Source organism: Neolamprologus brichardi, chromosome 23 (genome assembly GCF_056152115.1).
Source record: "Neolamprologus brichardi isolate AB-2024 chromosome 23, ASM5615211v1, whole genome shotgun sequence".
Taxonomy (NCBI): Eukaryota; Metazoa; Chordata; class Actinopteri; order Cichliformes; family Cichlidae; genus Neolamprologus; species Neolamprologus brichardi.
The window spans coordinates 6,250,016-6,273,888 of NC_142125.1; the positions used below are offsets into that span (position 1 = coordinate 6,250,016).

Sequence of the window (23,873 nt, forward strand, 5' to 3'; positions counted from 1 at the left end):
TGTTAAAAGCTGTTTCTTCTGCTTTCCTACTTGCCTGTCTTGCTCTCAGTGACAGCAGTTGCATTCTAGAGATGTAAATCTTGGTGTGCTGCTCCAAGAAAAATGATCTAGATGGTGACCAGATGCAAAAGAGCTACAGAGGATATACTCAGGTAAAAAATGGCGATGTATTTTTAAAATATTTGTGTTTATCTGCATTTAAAAGGGGACTTCTTTATATCCTGTCATATACACTCTCTGGCCTCTTCATTAGGTACAAATCTTGAGCTGTCAGTCACATGTCATAAACTATGCATTTAGACATGGTGATAACTGCTGATGAACATCAAAACATGGAAGAAATTAGATTTAGGTGACTCTGAGTATGATGTAGTTGTTGGCGCCAGACAGGCTGGTCTGAGTGCTGATGTACTGGGGTTTTCCCAAAGAAAGAATGGCATGAAAATGAGAAAATATCCAGTGAGCAGCAGTTCTCTGGGTGAAAATGTTTTGTTGATGCCAGAGGTCAGAGGAGAATGACCAGACTGCTCTGAGCTGATAGGAAGGAAACTGTAACTCAAACACTCCCTACAACCGAGGTATGCAGAAGAGGATAGTGGAAAGCACGGGAACCTTGAAGCTGGGCTACATCAGCAGAAGACCACACCAGGTGGCACGCCTGGCAACTGAAAACAGGAAACTGATGCTACAATTCACATGGGCTCACCAAAATGGGACAATAGAAGATTAGAAAAACGTTGCCTGGTCCGATAAGGCTCCACTTCTGCTGTGACGCATGAGTGGCAGGGTGAAAATTTGGCACAAACAGCATGAAAGCATGGATTCATCCTGCCTTGTGCTGACAGATCAGATGACAGGTCGTGGTGAAGATTTTCCTACAACAACCCACCGCTGACGATCTTCATGCTTATCACCGGCATACCAAGCTTCTAATGCCTGCGTCCAACACCTTAGATCATCTCAAACAATAAGTTCACTACACTCGAATGGGCTAGTCACCACATCTCAATGCAATAGAGCACCTTTAGGATGTGGTGGAACAGGAGATATGGATGTATGGCCACAAATCTCTGAGGAAGAACTGCATTACCTTGTTGAATCTATGGCAGGAAGAATGAAAGCAGTTTTGAAGGTAAAGGTTCCTACCCAGTGCCCAGTAAGTGTATTTGCAGTGTTACACTGGTGGATGCTCATACTAAAGATGACCAGTTTCAAGTAAAAAAAAAAAAACCCTCAGTGAATGTACAAGTAATTTTCACCCCTAATGTAGTCATCAAGTGCACAAAGCTGGCTCTGAACAGAGGAGCCGACCTACCTGCTGTTCAGGTCTTTTGTTTGCAAGCGGTAGCCAGTCAGAAGGAAAACGTATATGTATAGATGGATCCATTGTATAAATGGATGAGGAAAAGTTAAAACCTCCCTAAAAAGCCCATTTAGTTGATTCAGAATGCTGCAGCAAGCGAGCTGACAGGGGTAAGACAGAGAGAGCATGTTTTTCCCACACTGCTCCCTGTTAAATCCAGAATCAAATATAAAATCCTTCAACTCACTTTAATCAGGCCCTCATGGTACCATATCACTCCAAAAGAGCACTTTGCTCTCAGACTGCTGGTTTACTTGTGGTTTCTAGAGTATTTAAAAGTGGAATGGGAGGCAGAGCCTTCAGTTTTCAAGCCCCTGTTCTGTGGAACCAGCTTCCAGTTTGGATTCTGGAGACAGACACACTCTCTACTTTTAAGATTAGGCTTAAAACTTTCCTTTTTGAAGCTTATAACGAAGCCTGGATCAGGTGACCCTGAACCCTCCCGTAACTACGCTAGGCTGCTAGGGGGTTTCACACTGAGTGCTTCTTCTTCACTCACCTTTTCACTATATCTTTATATACCACTCCGCATTTAATCATTAATTTCTTGCTCTCTTCCACAATGTGTCTTTTATTTTGTTGCCCTCAACCCCAAACAGTTGTGGTGGATGACCTCCCCTTACTGAGCTTAGCTCTACTGAATGTGTCTTCCTGTTAAAGTGGAGTTTTTCCTTCCCACTGTCGCTAAGTGCTTGCTCAAAGAGGGGGTTGTCTGATTGTAGGGCCTTATAATATAAAGCACCCTGTTGATGCTATTTGGCAATATAAACTGAATTGTACTCTATCAGGGTCCAAGAATAAAATACAGTAATCAAATTTATGATCAAAGATTCGATTCGACTTAAATTTCTGTGCTAGCAGCTGTATTTTCAGATTAGAAAACCCAGTTTTCTAACTTCAAAAAGGCGTAATTTAAAGTTTTAAATATTTACATTAGTAGAGTTTAGTAGAATGAGACAATAACATGTAAGCAGTTATGAGCTCAGGAGGTTATTAGGCTACTTTGGTCAGATACTGAGATTCCAATTACTGGAAAGACGTCAGAGTGTGCCAGCTAAAAAGTGATTAAAAGCATGAAGTAAAGAAGTCAGAGAGGAAAAGCACTGTAAGTACCAGTCCATTGAACATTTTAATGTTTTTCACCTACCTTACACTTACACATGTAAAATAGTTATCTAAGTGACTTCAGAGCTAGAATTAAAATGACAATATTTCAGTTTATGTTTTTGTGTGGAATAGTTTAAAATTGTCCACGCAGTTCAGTACATTTCTGATGAGAAAAAAACAAAAACAAAAAACACAAACAAACGAAAACCAAACAAGTCAGAGTATGTTAAATATCCATTTAACAAACTGCTTCAGTCAAGGATTTTATTGTAAATTTACACAGTTCTTAAACTGAAAGTAAAACAACGACTTCAGCCAAATCTTCTTCAATAAATACATAATGAGGATATTTTTTGGCATGATGTAAGAAGGATGTAAGAGCCACACTGTCAAATAGCACAATACTGCTTCACCTGGTTGGAGTAACTGTAGTTTATTTACACAGCACCATCTAGTGGTAACCATTGAAATGTATCTCACAACCTCCCTTTAGAGGACAGTGTTTCAGTTCGAACAACTTCACAGGCTTCAGTAAGACAGCAAAGACTGCCTTGCTCCTGGATAACAGGAACCTTCACGCAGACTGACTGAGTGACATAAAGGCTTCTGAAATGTTTCTTTCATGGCAGAAAAGAAGAGCACAAGTGACTTCAAAAGTACTTTATAAAACAAAAGTAAAGGTTTAAAAAAAATTTTTAAAAAAAGAAAAGAGGCTAAAGTGGTGAGGGAGTTGGCCGTGAGCAGAGCTACGGGGGAAAAAGTGCACAGGTGATGTGATGTGGAGGTGAATGTGGAGGAGAGGATGAGTGTCATTGGACAGAGCGTCACAGGCTCTGGCAGCACTGGAGTTTGTTGCCCTTCTGCCCGTCAGTGGTTGGCGGGACACTTATATCTACGACATTGTTGCCTGGAGACTCGTCGTGTGCAGATCTGTCTGCTATCTGCTTCTGTGACACGATGCGATAGATTTCTGCAGACAAATTTGCGAAATATAGAAGAAGAAAAAAAATTACACTTTTGCAATGTTCATCATTAAAATTTTAATGTTCTTATTTATTTAACTGGCTGTGCAGATTAAATATAAAAAGGTACTATCAGCTGCTCGTGCATTTCCCAGAGTCGCCGCCACATGTTTTGATCTGGCACAGATTTTTATGCCAGATGCCCTTCCTGATGTAACCCTCCCATTTATCCAGGGATCAGCCCAAGGAATACACTAGTTTGTCACCCTGAGGTGGGGTTTGTTTCTCTCTCAGTCCTCTATTTTTAACCAGGGGGTGTAAAGAAATGTGTTATTAAATAAATAAATATTTAACAGTAGCATGTAAGTTACATTTACTGATCAAACTAATCTAAATATGAGGGCATTTAAAATGTACCAAATTTAAATAAACATTAATAACAACCCATGCCTAAATCCCCAGAATTAATAAATGTTAAAGTGTGTACAGTAGTTATATAAATGTAATGTCTTTTTTCCTGCTTCTATTTGGCATGCAACTAACATACATTACTGTCAGAAAAAAGTCTTGATTCGCCATCATTTCTTTACATTTTACAAGGAAACTGACAGCATAGTCTTCAGGAATAGTTCTCCAGGCTTCCTGGAGAACATTAAAAGCTTTTCTTTAGATAACGGATGTCTTTTCCCCCCATTCCCTGACAAGATGATCCCACACTCCTTCAATAATGTTGACGTCTGGGCTCTCAGGAGGCCAGTCCTCGCCTTACAGTGTTCTGTTATGCGTTTTTCTTCTCAGGTATGCCTTTACTGGATTGACAGTGTGTTTGGGATCACTGACAAATGAAGCCGTTGCTCAGATTTGGCTCATTCAAAATCTAACCGTTCTTTTCTGTATTCATTAATTTTGACAAGATCTCCAACACGACTAGCTGAAATGCAGCTCCAAACCGTGACAGAGCGTCCACCATGTTTTATAGATGGTTGTAGACACTCACTGTTGTACCTCTCTCCCGAGTTCCTCCAGACAAAACGATGGCAATATAAACCAAAAATTTTCAAATTTGGATTAATCACTCCATCAGACCTGTTGGCATTATTTTTCAGTCCCATTCTTGTGTAACTTGGCAAACACCAGCCTTTTCTCTCTATTTATTCCCCCTTACGAATGGCTTCTTGATAGCCATGACTTTAAGATACTGATAGACGTGCCACTTCTTATTTTGTCCTTCATTTGTCCAGTTTCCCCTGTTGTTTTAAGGATATGCTGCACAGCGTGCTAAGCTACGCCAAGTTTTCAGATAAAGCTCATTGAAAATCACCTTGTTGATGCAAAACACTACCATTGGCTTGAGTCGGGTGGCTTTTTTATGCTTCAATGATTCATAGGTCAGTGTTAGTGGCTTAACATTAACATTAATTCACTACATTTACAGCAGTCAAATAATCAATTTTTCAGAAAAAAAAGCACACTGGGAAGCTATAATATAAAGTGCATCTACATGTCATCATACAGATGTTAACATGTATAATACTGCACATACAATGACTGGAACATTCAAGTTTTAAAAAAAATCCTTCACTAAGATTGAAACGAACTTACTAACCTTAAAAATCGCGGTCAAAATATTGAGCATAACGTGACTTATTTTAACAATAGTTAATGTAGTTACCCATACTTGTTTATCGTCAACATATTCAACTAATAACGGACTTTGGGGACATCAAAAATCATTTCACACAGTGACAAAATCTATACTGAAACATTTGATGAAATTACATGAACTGGTCACTACCAGTATTATGATTTTGGTAGATGCCTTTTATCAGATTTCAAAATAAAAATTCTGTGTGCATTCCTACCTGTTAAAATGTTCTTGAATGCCTCCTCTACATTCGTGGAGTCCAATGCTGACGTCTCAATAAACGAGAGTGTGTTCTTTTCTAATACGAGAAGAGACGTTCGACACTTGAGATCTGCACAAAATCACACCGAGCGCAGACTGTTTAGCATAATTGTGTCTCAGTGCGATTTACCTGCGAATGCTCGGGCCTCGTCAGTGGGCACGGCCCTGAGGTGTCGGAGGTCGCTCTTGTTTCCAACCAGCATTATGACAATGTTGTTATCAGCGTGGTCCCTCAGCTCCTTCAACCAACGTTCAACGTTCTCATATGTCAGGTGCTTTGCGATATCGTAGACTAGGAGAGCTCCGACCGCACCGCGATAATACCTAAGTGAACCAGCACAAACGGAACGATTAAAATACTGTCAATACAGCACGATCGCGTAAGCTAGTTCAGACAAACTGAAAACACTCACGCTGAGGTGATGGCTCTGTAGCGCTCCTGCCCAGCTGTGTCCCAGATCTGAGCCTTTATCGTTTTGCCGTCCACCTGAATGCTTCGGGTGGCGAACTCCACCCCGATGGTGCTCTTGCTCTCCAGGTTGAACTCATTTCTTGTGAAACGGGACAGCAGGTTACTTTTCCCTACTCCAGAGTCTCCGATTAGTACAACTAGAAACAATACAAAAATTTTATTTAGACTTTAAATGAAAAGCACTCAAGGAACTTGTACTTTTAATAGTGTCCCATAGGCGAGTCTGTGAGCAGTGACTGGATTTCTACTTAATTTAAACAGACTCATTTTCAGCTGCAGCATTACAGATTTTACCACAGAATTTACAGCCGTGCTGAAAGTGCTGAACTGTTGCTTTCTATCTCTAGCTATCAGACTTTGCCCTTTTGGGAATGAGGCTGGAAGAAGTTGCCAATATCCTGCTCTATGGGAAATCTGACTCATCAGTTTCTCAAGGCCTCTTATTGCTGTGTCGTAACGAGTCATCAGTATCTTACAATCAGTATCCAACGGCTTCTCTAGACCGCCTTACTTTGATTTGATATTTTTAGGAGATAGCTACTTGGCCATTCATAGTGTTTCATCTCAGGTTAGTATCACAAGGGAGGAAATAAGGATGCCACTTATTGTGGTCCCATTCTGACAATGAAACCTAATCAACATAACTGTAATCCTATGAGTAAATGGATCATATGATCAGGGCTTGGTATTTGTTTGGTATGAAAATATGCTGGCTTTTGATGTTTGGAAAATACCTGGGAGCAAAACAAGACTCTACAGGAGTTTCCTCCTCTTTGCTTTCACTGGGAGCGAGTTTCCTCCCTCAGGCTCCAGTTTTGTTTTGTTTTTTTGTTTTTTGTTTTGGGGGGGCACAAAGAGGAATCCTGTTTTCTTAATCATTTCATCTGACTTTAGGAGGCAGTCTAAAGAAAGCAGACCATTGCTGGAGCCCCTGCTTAAATAGCAGACGTCTACGTGTGGCCACCACAAAGGAAAACTTCTCTCCCATGCCAGTAAAGTTTAATTAATGCAGAAGTAATGGCACCATCCGTCTGACTAGCCACTAGCTTGCAGCGCCACACGCCCTACTTTCTAGAAAAGCCCAAACTGCTAGCTGTAAACCTCGGTACAAAAGAAACAGCACCGCACCTAAAGTAACGGCAAATATGGGTTTAATTAGAGGAAGCGACGCTTCAATTGTAAAATAAAAATAATAATAATAAAATAAAATGTAAGAAAAAAAAAAGGGGGGGGGGATCTCGGGTTAGCTACAGTTAGCAGCCACCACCAGCTGATTTTCTACCCGGCGGTACCGCAGCTAGCATGCTAACTGACGCTGAACCCGTCCAGAAGCGGCAGCGGTTCCGCTTACCTTTAAACAAGAAGTCGTATTCATCGTCCCTGTTCCCCATCGTTTGATACTATCGCCCTCCTTTTTGAGATTGCGGTGATGAGAGTAGGTAGGTTTCCCTGCCCAAACCAGGGTGGTGCGCCAAGATGACGAGAGACAATGTGCACGGAGCGGAGCCGCTGACACGGTCACGTGACTGCCCGCTACGCAGTTGCGCGTACAGAGAGGAGGCGATGCGGTTAGTACTGAGAAAAGTCTCCCTGTGGATACTTTACATTCATTTACCTTCTTATTATAATTCGACTTTTAATATTTTGTGTTTTTAAGGTTATCAATTATATCATAGTTTTTGAGGTATCTGACGTTTCATTTACAGACATCTGAAAATAAAAATGAAAAACCAAGTACATCCTTACCGCTTCCATAAAGAGGGTAAGTAACAGGCAGGTGCCGGTAATCAAATGCAGTCCTTCATTGTACAGAGAGATTATTCACAAGTTGAAAACATTCAAGACAGCTGCCAGCAAATTCACCCTTGAGTTACACGTTAAAGTTCATGATTGTACAAATAGAAAACAGCAAGAATGGCTTGTTTGGAAAGGAAGGAGAAACCCTCCTCTTACCAGAAATAACTGCCAGCACGGCTTATCTGCACCTGAACAAACCACAAGACTTCTGGAACAAAGTGGAGATATTTCACCATGCACAATGAAAACAAAACACAGCATATCAGGAAAAACTGTCAAACATGGTGGTAGAGGGGTGATGATTTAGGTTTGTTTTGCAACCACTGGGACCTGGACACATTACAGAAAATAAGTCGACCATGTACTCCTCTGCATACCAAAGTATTTTGGAGGCCATTTGTCTGACAGCTAGATGTTGGCTCATGCAATAAGAAAACAATCAAGGTGTCGTAATGGTCCAAAGTCCAGACCTGAACCCGACTGAAGTTCTGTCTCAAAACCCTTAGGACAGCTGTGCAATGCAAATGAATAAGAGTGGGCCAGAATTCTTCCAAAATAATTTGAGTGACTGATAAAGTCACACAGAAAACAAGTTATTGCTGCTAAAGGTGATTCCACATTTAGCAAGTTACTGATTATGGGATGTGCTCAGTTTTTCACAGGACTGCAGAGAGTCCCTTGAAGACTTAAAAAAAAGTCACATACAAGTATTTTATTTGCGTTGCTTTAGTTTTCCATCCAAACAAGGAAAAAGAAAAATGTAAAAACACATAATACTGATGATGAAACTGAGTGCTAGCCATCCCACACTCTTACAAAGTTGGCAGTACTGATTTCTCCAGCTGCACTGTGCTGAGAAATGGTTAAACAGTTTTGTATATTAAAAAACGTGTTGTGTATTTATTTTGAAGATCCAACAATTAAAAAAATTGGCCAAACAAACGTGATAAACTGCTGCCCATGTTACAGTCTGTGGACGTCAGGCCAATCAAGCTGTACAATAGTGGCCAAATGTTTTGGCACTACCAAAACTAAACTTATATGTATTTGTTAAATGAAATCTTTGAAACTTATGAAGCCTTTGTGATTGTTCTTCACTGTATCATAGAAACATCTTTGTGTAACTGGCAAAACTTTTGACAAGTGTAGGACAAAAAAGCAACACCAGGGGACAGCAATGCTTTGGTCTGAACCAACTCTCTACTTACAACTAATCTGACAAATCTATATCATCCAAGTCCATCCAAAACTTTTGAACAGTGGTCAAATGTAGAAAAGGCCCAAAACAGCTAAAGAAAGGAACCTGTGTGGCCAACACTGGCAAGATATTTGAATCTCATCAGCTCTTGAAATGGTGATATTTATGCAGTGCTTAACTTCAACAAATGCATAAACTAATAAACTTAAGATGGCACACCTACAAAAAAAAAACCCCTACACCCTTCTCTTGTCAAATGAATGTACAATAAACTGTGCAGCCACTTACCAGAAATCAGAGAGATTTGCAGTGAGGGCGAGGACTCTTGGGTGCACTCGCTGTTGCTTCTTCTTTTTTTTTGGTTTCAACTTTTGTGTCCATCATCTAAACACCTTTGTGAACACAAGAATTCATAATCAACCACTATAAACAGTGATTCACGCTAAATGTGGTTTAAAAAAACAACTAAAGTACAATACTCACTTCTAAAGGAACTCAAGTGGAGAGCTGTGGATTTGCAAATTTTAAAGACTTTGCAAAATGTATTCATGTTGATAGGATGTGGATTCAGGCTTTGTCAACTAGTTAAAAACCAAAACACAAAAATCACAGAAGAAGAGCAGAGTTCGATGCCAGCTGGTTTATTGAACTTGCAAGTTCAACAAATACCAAGAAGAAACCAAAAAAGCTCCCGGGGTGTTCGCTGTAAGCACATGCAGGTCAAGAGCCAGCAGAGACAAACAATAACGGGGGACTTCGGGGCCCTTTTTATTGACGACACCTCCACTTTTTGTTTATCTTAATAAATAAATTGAATACATTTTCAGATTTATTCAATCCCCATCTTACACTGTATGTTATTCCCCAACTGTGTCCGAATCTTTTCCTTAACAATTTCCTATTAGTTGTGTTTATTCATGTCTTACTTTGATCAACATGTCAATTTACATCATTTTGGTCCTGCATGATATTTGACACTTGTGTTACATCACTGTCTGGGCACTCTACCCGGAGCTTATGATCTGTTCTCATTGTGGTTATTTTGACAGGTCGGTGCTGCGGTAGATACGCAATGATGATTGTTTTACTCGCTTTATAGTAAGGGATAGTCAATCCCATTTGGCAGTTCTATGACTTTGAAGCCCCTGTTGCACTACCAGGAATAGACTGTAAATCTCAGCCTTTGGAGTTTGTACCACTTCAGCCCGTACAGCTAAAATAATGATGATAATAATAATGATGGATTGGATTTATATAGCGCTTTTCATGGCACCCAAAGCGCTTTACAATGCCACTAGTCATTCACTCTCGCATTCACACACTGGTGGAAAAAATAATGACCAGGTGCATCTTCAAATGGTCCTGATTCTACCAAATGTAAGGCACAAACCTGTAAAGGTTACCCATTATTCTAAATTTGGGTAAAAACAAACAAACAAACAAACAAACAAACAAACATTTCAGAGTATATATGTGTTTATATATATATATATATATATATATATATATATATATATATATATATATATATATATATACCCCACACATCCACTGGGTTGTGGATATTCAGGTAATAACTATAATATCTGTGTCTGTCTTTCTAACTGCCTCCCACACTTTAGGGCCAACGTCAACAGACTGGGACAGATGACTTCACTAATATTGCGCTCTGAAAAGTGAGCTTCCGTGACAGATGGGCTGTAAATGATGATTTAAACTTGGAAACATTTGTGCATCATTGCGGATAGTCTTCACTAAGAAACCGGAAACTACACCGAAACCTCCAGGTAACATGACGCACCTTCAAAGAAACGTAACTATGAGTCAGGTCGAGGCAGACCTCGGGACTTGAGTGCCGTGGATAATAATAATAATAATAATGGATTGCATTTATATAGCGCTTTTCGGGACCCCTCAAAGCGCTTTACAATACCACTATTCATTCACTCTCACATTCATACACTGGATGTTATCCGCGTGCTTCACTCAGTTCGCCTGAATCAAGATGGCACAGCGACATATCTCTGTTCAAAGCCTAAAAGTTGGATTGTTGGTGGTGAACCCCTATTTAAACGGAAACAGTTGCATTTTGTTGTCTGAAAAGGACTAAAAGAAATAATATTTAACATCTTGTTTCTGTAGAAATTGAGAGCTTATGATTTCTGATTTCAGAATGGAGGCTGGCTTTATACGTAGCGTTAAAAGTAGAGCAAAAGTTTTCTTTTTTTTCTTTCTTTTTTTCTTTTTACAAATCAATAATACATTTTCACCTAAAAACATATATTAACAGTAAAAATTAATTTTACATAGCTTAATGTTTCTTGATTTACAGTAACTCTGTACTATTTTAACAGTAATGTTGAATTTTGTTTTTCACTGTAATGTTCACGGACATTTTTTTTTTACAGTGTATAGGTACACAGTAAATTTCCCAGTGTTAAATCAGCAGTGTTAAAGTGTATTTACTCTAATAGAGTCATTATAACAACAGCTGGAGCAAAACGCCCCCCAGTGTGGGTGATGATTCGTGGAGTTAAAAGAGGCAGTGTCAACGTTACTCTAGAAAGCTCCTCCCACCACAGACTCGTTTTCAAACCAAGAGGATTTTTCAGGACGCCATTTTCTTCACATCAGTTGCAGGGTAAGTTGTTCATATTTACTTATTAAACCAACAATTCGACATTTTAAGCACAGATAGCACATTAAAATAAGGTTACATTCCTTTTGTCCATGTTTATTATATATTTCATTTTGTACCAGAAGCAAATGTGACACTGTCTGTATGCTAATGTAAGGTTGTTAATTAGCTAAAAAAAAAAAAGTTGACTGATGTCAGTGTTGGACTGTAAGGCTTGTTATCAAAATTTATTTCAGTGTGTAGTGGTGATTGTGTTGTGTTCTAGCATGTTCGAAATTCCATTAAATTAAACCCTCCATGTGTTGGGATTTACATCTTAACATTAGCTCGCTAACTAGCATTTTGGCTAACCTCAGTGCGCGGGCAATTCGCTATCGTTAAATTTTAAATTACATAACCCAAGCATTAACTAATTAAAGGTTTACACTAAATGTTACATTTTTCTTTTTTTGATACCTATGTACCAGATATAGAGGTCGTTTTCAGTAAGGTTATTGTCTTATTTTAATTTGGCTGTCTTCAGCGATTTTACAGTTACAGGAGTACAACCAGCAGGTGTTATAAGCTTGATAAAGTATCCAAAATGTCCAGGATTCAGTTTTTAATGCTTTTTTTTAGTAGGTTGAATTTAAGATGACAGCGTTTGTATTTATTGTGAGTTGATGGTATTGACAAAAGTTACCCCGCTCCTTTTTCCATTTTGGTTACCAGACTGTTCAGTATGTTACCTAATGATGACAAAATACTGACTCCCTAGTACTAAGTTAGATCAGACAAATGGTAAAAAGTAGTAGTAACTTACTTTGTATTGAGGATTATATCTCTTGTAGATGAAATACTCATTTAGTAAAGGGCTAAAAACTACTGCCAAAGAGCTGAAACACCTTGTTACACTGACATAAAAGTAACATACAGTAAGAAATAACATTGCAAGGCTATTTTGCTGGTATTTATTGGACTGTTTTAATATTCACATTTTCTGTTTACTGTAGTTCAATGAAGAGCACTGACTATAAGAAATTACTGTCTACAGGAAGCATGCTGCTTAAAGCAAAACTCGGAGGTGTGCAGAAATTTGTTAGAGTATCTGAGCCAAGCCTTAAGGAGTTTTTGATTGCCGGTAAGAAACCAACATTGTATAAAAAAGGTGTACAAGGGGCTTTACGTTCTTTTTGTTATTTAGTCTCTTCAAACTGCATTTTATGATTAATTGAAAATGATCTGTGTTTTGGAAGCATCTTAGTTATGAATGTATATTTAGTGGGGAAAAAACTGCATAATGTGAGTGTCACCCATTTTAATCTACCACTTATCAAGCATGTTAGTGTCGCTTAATAATTTAGCTTTTATTTATCTGACTCACTTTTGAAGAAGTATCTTGAAATGATCTTAATTTTAAGCTACAAAACATTAGATGTCATGTAATCTTTTTGTTTACACAAAGTTGTGTGCTTGTTTCCAGCATTTGCAAAGTTTGGTGTGCCAGCCGTAACAGAAGGAGTGAAAGTTTTTGATAGTTCAGGGACTGAGTTGGATGAGGATGTATTTGAGGATATAGTAACAGATCCCTCAACCGGAGTACTAACCATCAAATATGAAACAGGTTTGTTTGAATGATGTGTGTTTCATTGGATGTCATTTTTGTGTGTGTCATTATTACATTGTTTATTCAAAGAGTGTATAAAATGAGTCTAAACTGATTTGTTTTGCTCCTATTTTTGAGGTTTGGAAACATCTGTTGCAGAAGTGTCTCCTGAGCGGTTCCAGTTATCATCGCCACATTCATCAGATTCACAGGATACTGTCATCCTCTCAGACAGCCCTTTGAGGAAACGTCAGAAGCTGGATGCAGAAGCTAAGCAAGTAAGAGTTAACAGATTTCCACATTCTTCTAATAGTGTCTTTTTTGTTTGTAGTTTAAGTGTTCTGAACTGTAGTGGTTATATCAACATGTAGAATGTTTTTATTGTTTTTTCCAGTTGGTGGAATCCATTCTCACCAGCAAACCTGGTGGAGAACGTATAATAAATGAGTACAATCGGACCAAGTCCCTGGTGGATGAAACCAGAAGAAAAATGGTCAACATATTGGTAGCTGACATGACAGAAAAAAATGGGTAATTTATTTCTGGCCCTGTGATTTTTACTATCATTTTCAAATTATTTTAAATCTCTATTAATTCCAGGGAAGCTGACTAGTTCTTTTCCTTTTGATCTTGCAGTACATCACCACCACGGCAGGTAAAAGAAATGTATGCCAGAGAAATTTTAACCTTTTTCCCTTACCTCAGTGACCCATACTCAAAAAATGGCTATGTAAGTAGCTAACAGTAATAACTGATACAACTAAAATCAAAATTTTAAATCCTGCCAAAATGTATGTCCTTATCAACTGTTCATGGTTACATAACTTACTGATAAATTAAACAAAATGTCTGTATATGTCACTCTCCAAGGAACATTATTATGATGGCGAGAGTGGCACTGGGTACTTGGCCTGGAGGATTAAAACCATACAGAGATGCACTGCTAAAGAGAGGCGATTATCATCTGGAGGTAACATTTATAATTAAGTGGAAACATATAATACAGTTCCAAATTGTGGTTCTGTATTAATAATGGTTATTAAATGTTATTATTAGTTTTGATAAAGTTGTATTTCATATTGTCTAGCACCAGGAGATGGATCATCGGGTGAAGACCAGTGTGGTGGACCAACTGTCAGACGAGAGTTGCAGTTTGTTACAGAGAACGTGCGGAGTGAGGATGAGTGTAAGGAAGCAATCTCTCTCTCTGTCAATATTGTGTTTTCACCAGTGCTGTCAGAAGGTATGACCATCTACCTCAAACATTTGATTATTGATCATCATCAGCTCTTTAAGCAGTTATTTCCCACACTCAGTCTCCTACCAAAGCATCACTTCATGATACATTACCCTCGCAGTATACGAAATATTGGCCCAATTCTGCACATGTGGTGCATGCGTTACAAAGCCAAACATAACTTCTTTAAGAAGCAATTAAAAAGCTTTAAAAACATTACAATGACATTGGCCAAGAAACACCAAAGTTGTATGGCCATGTATTGGGAGTCTTTTAGCCTTGAAAGATTAGCTTTAGGACCAGGAAAGATGGTGACACTTGGAGAGCTGAAAGAAGGTCCAGAAATTGCTTTAAAATTTGGAGCTGCGTTGTCTACCAGTGTTTTTTCAGCTGAGTGGATAAAGCATCGTGGTACAGAGTACCGCCATGACTTTATCATCTGTACAGAGGTAGTGTCTGAGATTCCAGTGTTTTATAAGATCAAAAGTATTGTTGTGAAAGATGACATTGTATTGCTCTGTGGAAAACTGATGGAAACCTTGTGTTTTGATGACCATTTTCATGCATTTAAGGTCAGAATGCACCCCAATATGGTGCTGAAGGTGTTGAACATAAAAGAGCTGTGTTACTTCAAACCATTTGATCTTCAAATGAAGTATGGCACTTCTGATTCCTCCCTGTATGTGGTTCCATATTGTCATTTTATGCCGAACTAAATTCATTGTTTTAAAGTGTTTTATGACTGTTTTTGTGTGTGTAGTGTTTTATGTACACTACATGAGATGTTTTAATATTTTGAGCCTGACATCAAAATAAAGCCGTTAAACGTATTATCTAGTTGTGGTTTTTGCTTACTTGTTTTATATTTTAAAGCATTATTAGAAACCAGGTTTTTATGCTGCAAAACACTAAATTGAGTGTAAAGGTAACACTACAGGAAGAGTTTTAGTAACACTACTTGGTGTAAAATTAATTTAAAATTTTACTCTATGAGAGCTAATTTTTCACTAGAGATTAGTGTATGAATAACACAGTATAGATTAACATCAACTCTCATCAGAGTTCTTTGAACCTCCAGTGTTAATTTCAAACAACTCAATTCAGTGTTAAAAATCAGTGGAATTTTACTCAAATAGAGTTAATTTATCACTATGATAGAGTAAATAATATGACACTACTAGTAGTGTTAGGTTCATTTAACACTCTGCGGTGTTACTCAGTGTTAAATTTTTACTCTATTTAGAGTTAATTTTACTCTAAAATTTTAACACTATAGAAAGAGTCGATTTAACACCAATTCCGAATGGGACCAAATAGACTTGCGACCAGTGTTAAATTTAACTCTTTAAGTGTTATTTTAACACTCCGAATTTTACTGTGTATGAGCCCTGCGTAAATGAACCTTAGACTGGATTGTTGATGTTAAACTATAATGGCTAAGAGTGAGTTACTTTGTAAAGATCAAAGATCACACATTCACAGAGTAAACACTGCTAAGGTAACGTCAAGACCCAACCTTAACGTAAATTCGGGAACTGCTATTTATTCTTATTTTTTTGCTGCATTACTTTGTGTCGTGTGTTTGCACAGTTATTTCAACACGAGGAACAGCCCTAAAATCGACAAAAACATGTTTTTGTTGGTGGCGCTGCCATCTGAATATGTGACTTCGTGTCCTCAGTTCATTTTGTAGCAACAGAAAAAATACACGATTATTACTACGTGATCTTTTACGCAACACTGAGTTCAGCAACGTTCTCATGGAATCAGATTACCAAAAAACTTTGACAAGATTGAGAATAAAGTACAAGTTGATGGTTAATCTCAGGACCTGTTTCATGCTATCTGAAAGAAGCCTGTGCTATTTTTACTAAAAACCGTGATGATATCAAGTTATGGCTCCTGATTAACCGAAAGATTAGGCGTGATACGTCAAGATCACACCTTGACGTATCCCGCCATTTGTTGCTGTACCTTGGAAGTGGTGCACCCTGAACCGGTCGCCTGTAGGCAGGGCTAACGAGGGCTAAAGAGAGACAGGCAGTCAAAATATTCTCACTTCATTTACATTTGGACAATTTAGATTCACCAGTTAACCTGACGCCCTTAAGCGCATGCCTTTGTCCTGTGGGAGGAAGCTGGAATACCTGGAGAGAGCCCACGCAAATTTAAGCAATGTGCAATTTCTTGGTTATAAAAAACAAACACCATTTCCCATCTTACAGCCTTAGTACACTATACTTTTTTTTTAAAGGTGCAGGCTGTATTATAGAGTAGCCTAACTTCTGTGTATTTTATAGGAAAGGAGCGCCAAATCACAAACATTTGAATTAAATTTGAATTATGTTGTAAAGACCCTGCACACTACAAGTAATTTTAAGCATGCCCAAGTTATAAACTTTAAAATAATTCAAAATGAATCAAAAATCTTTATATGGAGTATATTGTTTCCTCATAGTTCCATACTGTGTGGAGCTATGGGACCTGCAGCACGTGCAAAACAAAGATTACTATTACTATTACTAATACTAAACCTAAGGCCAATTAAACAGAAAACAAGCGGAAAACACATAGTGTACTTAGAAATCTAAACTAAAATAAAAATATAGAGTAATAAAAATCAGTTTGGTTTTAGTCTTTGCCAGTTTCGTCAGAGTATGTCAACACAACCTGCCAAGCAAGTTTTGGTGCAAATGTTTAATCAGAGTGCCCCAGATGACTAACCTTCATACTATAACCATTTAAAAAGGCCTAATCCCCAAACAATGAAGACTAAATTGAAATTAGCAAACACACTCTGGACTGAGCCAATTTAAAACCAAATAAAAATAATCACGATAAGAAATTCTAAAACAACTGTGCTTCAAAGCAGTGAATAATCTACAAACAAACTGTATTCAGAGGTTTGAAATAAGCTATGAATTCAGGTCAGAGATTTTCTAAAAGCAGGTCTCTGGACAGAAATCTGGAAACTGTATACCTGAGAAACAGGTAAACAGATGAAATGGTTCTGGAGCAGACTTGTGAATGAGTAGCTGACTATTCAAAGTTAATGAAAATGTAAAAAAAAATAAAAAATAAAAAATGAAAAATAAAAATGAAGTGGTAAACACATGTACTAGTTACTAGTGGCCATTGATGATGGCATGTTTAAAAAGCTAACGCTCCAGCTCAACAGCTTTATGGTTTATGGTTTGCGTTGTTTCCATTTAATGACCTGTGAATTATTTACTGTAAATAATGACTGAAGAACATACACGCTCTTATGAGCATTGTGCTTTAGTTCTTTTGAAGTTCATTAAGGTGTAAATACCAGGCGCTGGAATTTGTTCCAAGTTGCAAGAAAAGGTAGTTTCCCGTCCTCAAGAAACACCCACCCACTTCGCTCTTTGACCAATCATTGGTCGAGGGCGTGGCCCAAGGACTGAGTTGTTTTATAGTCAGGCAGCTGGGGCACTTTTCATACATTTGTAGGAGAATTGAGTTCGTATTCACAGTATAATCTGACTTATTCTGAACAACGACACTTGCTGTGATGGCAAAGCGAACTAGGCGACCGAGGGACCAGCTGCCAAACTGTTACTACGAAGGATACATGGAGAAGAGATCATTCAATGATGAGGTAAATAAGAGTTTTGCTTGGTTGTTTGTGCAGATATTTGACCGTTGTATACTCACGCTTACAGCAAACATGTCATTATTTTCCATCGAGGCTTCAGGTTTTTAACTTTCAAACAGTTTAGTCAGTTTTTGAGTTTAAATGTCCATGAATTTCTCATAAATGATCAAGACCTGATGAAGCAAAGTCTTTCTATTGATTGTTACTGTCCAAAAGAATTTGCTTTTATATATAAGAGAGAGAAAAAGCGCAAATCCTTACAACTGAAAAGTGCAAAAACGTGACCACTTTTGCTTGAAATGTTGTCAAATTCGTTTCCTTATTGTAAAGCAATCAATTACTCTGAAATATGGTGTGTGTGCGTGTGTGCGGTAACAACAGAGGAACATGAATGACTGACCTGCCAACCATGTGCGTAACATGCCATTAATGTTCCTAACAACTGCCAACTGTTAAATATTTCTACTTACTTATTCATTTTAATGTCAGGGTCATTTAGTGACTTCAAAGAGGACTTCTATGCTTTTTTGGGCAATATTTCATTTTGTTTGTAGTTCTGTAGTTTTTGTTTCCTGCACAAGCCCATGGTTATATAAACTGTACTCCAATGTAATATTTGTACTTAGTCGTTATGCTTAAAATGATAAAACAGCACTGCATTGGCATGGTTACTGCTCAGTTACCCTTTAAAACAGATGTAGGTAAAAGACCTAGATAGAAAAAACAGGGGAAAAGTTGTTTACTGTGGTAGAGAAGCTCCTCGTCATTTGACACTGCCTGTCAGACTGGTTTGACTTCTTTACTGGTTTTGTCGTAATCATTTGAGAAAACCAGGAACTAACACAAGATATAAACTAGAACATCAAGCTTTAGAGATCATAAATCCTGAGGGCTGTTCTTACAAGGCGTTACTGATAAGACTGTGCACATGAGACTGAAGGGCAAGCCTTTATCTCACTTTATAAATTCAACACAATTTGTTTGAGCTTGGCATCCAATGCCTTAGAGATTTTGCCATCAGCCTTAATATTTACCAGCAGGTCACAGTGTTGGAAAATGGAAAAAGAGAGCTTCATCCGGGTCTTTGCTTTGTCTGTAGACCAAAATAAGATGAAATTATACATGAAATATACATCTCTGGTTTTCTCAGTCCAGGCAAAACAAGTCTGGTGTACCCGCTGACTGAAACTGACGTCTGCGTGACTTCATACAAAATCTTTGCATTGTGCATTGCTCTATTCTGAACTTCCTACAGTGTGACAGCCACACAATAGTAAAACCTTGCATAACAGACAAATGCAGAGTTAACACTAAAACTGATCAAATCAAAAACAAAGAAATCAATTGAAATCAAGCTGAAATGAAAACAAAAATGTAAAAACCAAACAAACAAGCAAAATAAAAACTAATGGAAAACAATCCTAACTTTGTTCGTACACATACTGGGATTTGACACACTTTACACACCAACACATTTAATTATTTCAGTGATGCAGCATCATGATTCCCCTCAGGTCCAAAGGAATCCAAACAAGCATGTAGAGCAGCGTTATTAATATCATACACCTGTATCTGTTGAGGTTTCTTGGTTTCCTTTGCATTAAAGGAATCAGTTGACTCATCAGGTCTTTCCCAGAAATGTCATCAGCCTGGTTTTTGTTGTTGTTGATGTTTTTTCCCTTGTTGTGTAACTTTCCTTTCTTCTTTACTTGGAACGAAATAAATGAAATGGATAAAAGAAAATGGATGATTTTATTTTTAAAATATCTATCCACGTGTTTGGATTCGTCACTTTTCTTGAGCTGTTTTTCTTTTTGTGTGCAGACATCTCAGAAACTGTGGACCGCCCTTTGTGGAAACACCCTTTTTTTCTTCAATGACAAAAAGGACTGCGATGTGAGTTGACTTAATGAAATTCACAAATGAATTATTCTTTTTAAAAAACAACAAACAAAACCCCCCAAACTTTTCTTGATTAACCCTCTTTGACTGTGTGTGTTTTATCAGTACATAGAGAAACTGGATCTCAGTGGATTTATCTCAGTAACAGATGAGACCAGACAGGACCGTAACTTGGATGCAGCCAGATTCAATCTCCGGCTGAAAGGCGGAAATATCAAATTCACTGTAAGGGAATATGGTAAATGGTAAATGGACTGATTCTTATATAGCGCTTTTCTACTCTCCCGGAGTACTCAAAGCGCTCTATACAACATGTCACATTCACCCAGTCACACCCATTCTCACAAGCACTTTATCTATACTTCGTGCTTTTTCTAACTACATTCACACACAGTGGAATACATGCAACTGGTCTGATTTCTATCACAGGAGGATGTTCTGTTTTTGACCTTTTCCTCCTCCTCTGTCACTTCTTTAGGTCCCAAATGCAGAAGTTCGTGAGTTTTGGAAGGGCTATATCCAAGCTGTGGCTGAGGTCTGTGGCACAAACCTTTATCTCACTTTATAGAAAAATAACAAGCTGTTGATGTAACGCAGAGTATTTAAAATTATTATTATGTATTCCCGCAGCTGGCCGTGCCCACCTCTCTGAATCTGCTGCCAGGTCAGATCCACATGCTGAAAGAGGCAGTACAAAAGGAAACGGAGAGAAAACAGAACAGCCCTCCATCTGCTGAGACCAGCTGCCCTTCTTATGTCACCCTACAAGCAGACATGCCAGCGTCAGTATCAAAGACACTCGTGACTTTTGCACTGTTGCTGACTATGTTTACGGCGAAGAGGTGTTGCTATAACTGTAAATGCATTAACTGGTATTTAACTGAATTATTTGCATTTTCATTCTCGGGAAAGAAACAAAAGCCAGACATGTTGGAATTTTGTTTTCTTTGGAAAGAAGTCAAGATTGACTCTTATGCCAGAAACATTCTTTGCATATGCATTCCATTAGAATTTAATTATATACCGAGCTCAGCTGCTGATGAGTGACACATTTGTGTCATTCCTATAGCTGTTACCACAATGTCTCCCGCCTGGAGGCCGAGCTGCTTCTTGACAGAGAAGTCAAAAGAGGAAACCTGCTGCTGAGACCTGGAAGCGATGGGAGCTCCTTCGCTGTCAGCACCAGGCAGGACTTGGACAGGTACGCACACACATCGGACACAGATATAAACATGTGCTCACTCATTCATACGTAACACAAATAATATACAAACTTAATTCCAAAAAAGTTGTGATGCTGCGTAAAATTAAAACAGAATGGAGTGATTTGAAAATCTCATAAACCCATCATATTGTATATTCACAGTAGAACTCAGACAACGTATTAGGAAAAATATTATTAACATTTCATCTTTTTTTCTATTATGAATGAAATATGGATTTATTTGTTCTGTTTTTACGTTACGTTTTGCAGTGTCCCAACATCGCTGATAGCAATAACTATGCTGGTATTTTATTCAGGTTTTACATTTTATTCATTTTTTTTCTTGCAGCCCTTTAGTCAAACACTACCGCGTGATCCGAAAACACGACGGCGGCTTCATCATCGATGTGGAGCCTAAAGTGAGTATTAACACTAAAGCCCAATTCTGGGTTCAGTTGTACATGTGCGCCTCAAATAAACGAGCAACTGAGTAACTTAAGTGGAATCTTTTATTCTCTATGCAGGTCTTGCCTTTTTTATTGCTTTATGAAATCTTCTGTGTGTGGCTTTCATGGTTTTATTGGTGATAGAGATCAAGTGTTATAAAGTGTTATGACCTCCTGGAAAAGAATAAGGTGTTTAACAGTAAAGGCTGTGGTGGGAATAAAATTGTCATGGCAGCAGATGATTGTCTTAATCTGGCTGCTGTTTTCATGACTCAGCCCTGGTGTGTGTGGTTTTTTTTTTGTATTAGTTTGCGGGTACAACGCTGGGTTTGTGCTTGAAAGTTGCATGCATTTCCTTCTGCGCTCTCATGACACACCTCAGTCTGTAAAGTGAATTTCAGCAGCAGTGCTCACTGCAGTTCCTGCAAGACAATTTATCATTGCAGGTCCATAAATGACCAAGTCAACACACACACACCCTTGTTAACTTTGTGTATTTGATTATTCTCTCTGTGCAGGTCACCTGTGACACTCTGCACGATGTGATCAGCTATTTGGTGACGTCAACTGATGGAGTTTTGATTCCCCTCATTATTGAAGAACCATATGAAAAGAAATTATGTATGTACAGAACCTGATATAGTCTCTCTATTTGTTCTTCTGTAATAATTATTCCATGACTAATATAAGCTATGGACTTTTTTTAACAGCTTATATTTCTTCTGATAATGAAAATGGAGAAAAGAGTGTTCAGCAGCCCTCGCAAAAAGGTCCTCCACCAAGCCTTCCTTCCAAGCCTCCCAAACCAGGTATTTCCCATTAACACAAACTCATACATCAGTCTGTTTACTCTGCTTTGTAAGCCTCTTTGTTTTGGTGCTTTGACCTCAACAGTTGGGAGATTCCTCTTAGTGATTTAACTTTAGTTTCTTCTTTTGGCTCTGGACTTAGAAATTAAATGCTAATTACCATTAAACTTAGACTGATGTGAATGTTGTGTTTTTACAGGTCACAGTAAACAATTGTTTGGAATTATAATGAATTCATTCCAGACTCCTGTGACTAAAACATATTACGTTAACCTTTATTTACCTGAACATAATATGCCGTGTTTATTGTCTGCACATTTGTGGTTTCCCAAGGTTGCTGGTTTAAATAGTACCTGTTTTTTTTTTTTTTTTGTTTAAAATCTGGTCATTTTCTTTCTTTCTTTTTTATTAGGTGCTCCAATAATCAAAATCATGTCTTTTATTTTCCAGTCTGTAGAAAAACACCATCTGCTGAACCAGAGGAATTGCCAGTGGAAGAGTGCTTGTATTTGAATGAGAACTGTGAGTATCACCATTGCCACATGTGCCATCAATCAGCTCATCAATCATGAGTTTTTGTTGTGTTTCACAAGTGTAAACAGGTGTGACTTCATTTTTTCCAGTTTCTGTTTCTAAGCAATGTCTGTGTTCAAACAGGGAATGAGGAAGCAGAAGAGACAGAAGATTCCTCAGTCAATGCGTTGCCACGTAAGTCGCTCTCGATCGCTATCTCGCTTTCTAATTTAAGAAACTATTGGAAAATATTCACTTTGACGCTGCATGGCTAATTCCCCCCTTGTATGTGTCTTTGTCTTCACTACAGAACCAGAAGGGAAAACCCAGAAAATTCCACTCATGCCTCCAACTCCTGCACCTCGCAAATTTTTTCCCTCCTCTGTTTCAACCACAAAACAAGATGTGAAGGTGAAAGGTGTTACAGAGCCCGATAATCAGCGTAGGTTTACTTTAAGGCTTTTTCCTACCTCAGTGAAATCTGAAACACATTTAATATTTTTCTAAATAGTTATTTTTACTTTTTTCTCATGTTGAACTTAATAATCTGTTTATCTTTTAGTTGCTCGCGAAACAATATCTGAGCTGAAACTTCGGCTGGAAAAAAACAAGGGAAAGTGCCAGTGACCTCTCGTGACAGGAACCCCTGAGAGCAATCTCCATCTGTGACAATATGGCCAAGCTGCTGTGTCAGACCGTCCCTGCAAGATGAACCGACACATGGGAGCAGAAACGGGCCGCTGATAACCTCCCCCTGCTCCGCAGTGTAGCTCGGCTCTGTCGGCAGCACAGAAGCAGCAAAGCCTCTCAGAAGATTAACGTGCTATTGATTTTTGCTTCTCTCGGACACTCATTAGCAAATTAATCAACTGTAAAGAGCAGTGCACATGTCACATTATCTATACCTTTCTCTTGTACATTTTGCACATTTGCCAATGAAAGTGGCACTTTTTTTTCTCCCTTGTTCTATTGAATCACATTTATCAGTGTTTTTAGATTTTGTTTGTGTTTTTGTTTTTGTAAGATTTCCATAGCTACAATGGTTATATTGTGCCTTACAGGCAGGATGTTCATATTTGAACTACAGTGTATTACTGCCCACCTTTTTAGTGATG

The 23,873-nt window shown here is 38.3% G+C and overlaps 3 protein-coding genes across 6 annotated transcripts; 2 read left to right on the top strand and 1 right to left on the bottom strand.

Annotated features, from left to right (window-relative positions):
- Positions 1-2,474: 2,474 nt before the first annotated feature.
- LOC102776856 (ras-related protein Rab-11B) lies at positions 2,475-7,345 on the bottom strand. The gene is made up of 5 exons (XM_006809390.3): positions 7,162-7,345; positions 5,752-5,947; positions 5,469-5,662; positions 5,295-5,375; positions 2,475-3,440 (listed from the first exon to the last, which is right to left on the bottom strand). The coding sequence occupies exons 1-5, from the start codon at positions 7,199-7,201 to the stop codon at positions 3,295-3,297; spliced, it is 657 nt and encodes a 218-aa protein (XP_006809453.1). The 5' UTR covers positions 7,202-7,345; the 3' UTR covers positions 2,475-3,294.
- Positions 7,346-11,286: 3,941 nt separating this feature from the next.
- On the top strand, positions 11,287-15,087 carry LOC148095979 (uncharacterized). Of its 4 annotated transcripts, none has more exons than XM_087836054.1 (8): positions 11,287-11,446; positions 12,477-12,563; positions 12,906-13,046; positions 13,167-13,306; positions 13,423-13,559; positions 13,665-13,758; positions 13,899-13,998; positions 14,116-15,087. In XM_087836054.1, the coding sequence occupies exons 1-8, from the start codon at positions 11,326-11,328 to the stop codon at positions 14,979-14,981; spliced, it is 1,686 nt and encodes a 561-aa protein (XP_087692180.1). In that variant the 5' UTR covers positions 11,287-11,325; the 3' UTR covers positions 14,982-15,087. The 4 variants fall into 4 exon arrangements, 3 of the variants coding, with proteins under 3 accessions (XP_087692180.1, XP_087692181.1, XP_087692182.1); XM_087836055.1 differs by having other exon boundaries at positions 13,188-13,306; XR_015717184.1 differs by lacking the exon at positions 14,116-15,087 and having other exon boundaries at positions 13,423-13,533; positions 13,629-13,694; positions 13,899-13,981.
- A 2,662-nt stretch (positions 15,088-17,749) lies between these two features.
- LOC102776568 (signal-transducing adaptor protein 1-like) lies at positions 17,750-23,459 on the top strand. Its single transcript, XM_006809389.3, has 13 exons — positions 17,750-17,887; positions 19,709-19,780; positions 19,892-20,011; positions 20,265-20,321; positions 20,417-20,568; positions 20,856-20,987; positions 21,340-21,409; positions 21,955-22,057; positions 22,147-22,245; positions 22,696-22,767; positions 22,903-22,953; positions 23,069-23,200; positions 23,321-23,459. Exons 1-13 carry the CDS (start codon positions 17,801-17,803, stop codon positions 23,383-23,385), a joined length of 1,212 nt encoding a protein of 403 aa, XP_006809452.2. The 5' UTR covers positions 17,750-17,800; the 3' UTR covers positions 23,386-23,459.
- Positions 23,460-23,873: the final 414 nt, after the last annotated feature.

What these genes read in the sequence shown, in the direction of transcription:
- LOC102776856 (XM_006809390.3), bottom strand. Translation starts at nt 7,201, where the DNA reads ATGGGGAACAGGGACGATGAATACGACTTCTTGTTTAAAG. An exon ending in TACAGAGCCATCACCTCAGC is followed by an intron (nt 5,663 to 5,751) that starts GTGAGTGTTTTC and finishes TGGTTCACTTAG; the next exon opens with GTATTATCGCGGTGCGGTCG. An exon ending in ATTCAAGAACATTTTAACAG is followed by an intron (nt 3,441 to 5,294) that starts GTAGGAATGCAC and finishes ATTTGTCTGCAG; the next exon opens with AAATCTATCGCATCGTGTCA.
- LOC148095979 (XM_087836054.1), top strand. Translation starts at nt 11,326, where the DNA reads ATGATTCGTGGAGTTAAAAGAGGCAGTGTCAACGTTACTCTAGAAAGC. An exon ending in TAAGGAGTTTTTGATTGCCG is followed by an intron (nt 12,564 to 12,905) that starts GTAAGAAACCAA and finishes GCTTGTTTCCAG; the next exon opens with CATTTGCAAAGTTTGGTGTG. An exon ending in GACATGACAGAAAAAAATGG is followed by an intron (nt 13,560 to 13,664) that starts GTAATTTATTTC and finishes TTGATCTTGCAG; the next exon opens with TACATCACCACCACGGCAGG.
- LOC102776568 (XM_006809389.3), top strand. Translation starts at nt 17,801, where the DNA reads ATGGCAAAGCGAACTAGGCGACCGAGGGACCAGCTGCCAAACTGTTAC. An exon ending in CTTGTATTTGAATGAGAACT is followed by an intron (nt 22,768 to 22,902) that starts GTGAGTATCACC and finishes GTGTTCAAACAG; the next exon opens with GGAATGAGGAAGCAGAAGAG. An exon ending in TACAGAGCCCGATAATCAGC is followed by an intron (nt 23,201 to 23,320) that starts GTAGGTTTACTT and finishes TTTATCTTTTAG; the next exon opens with TTGCTCGCGAAACAATATCT.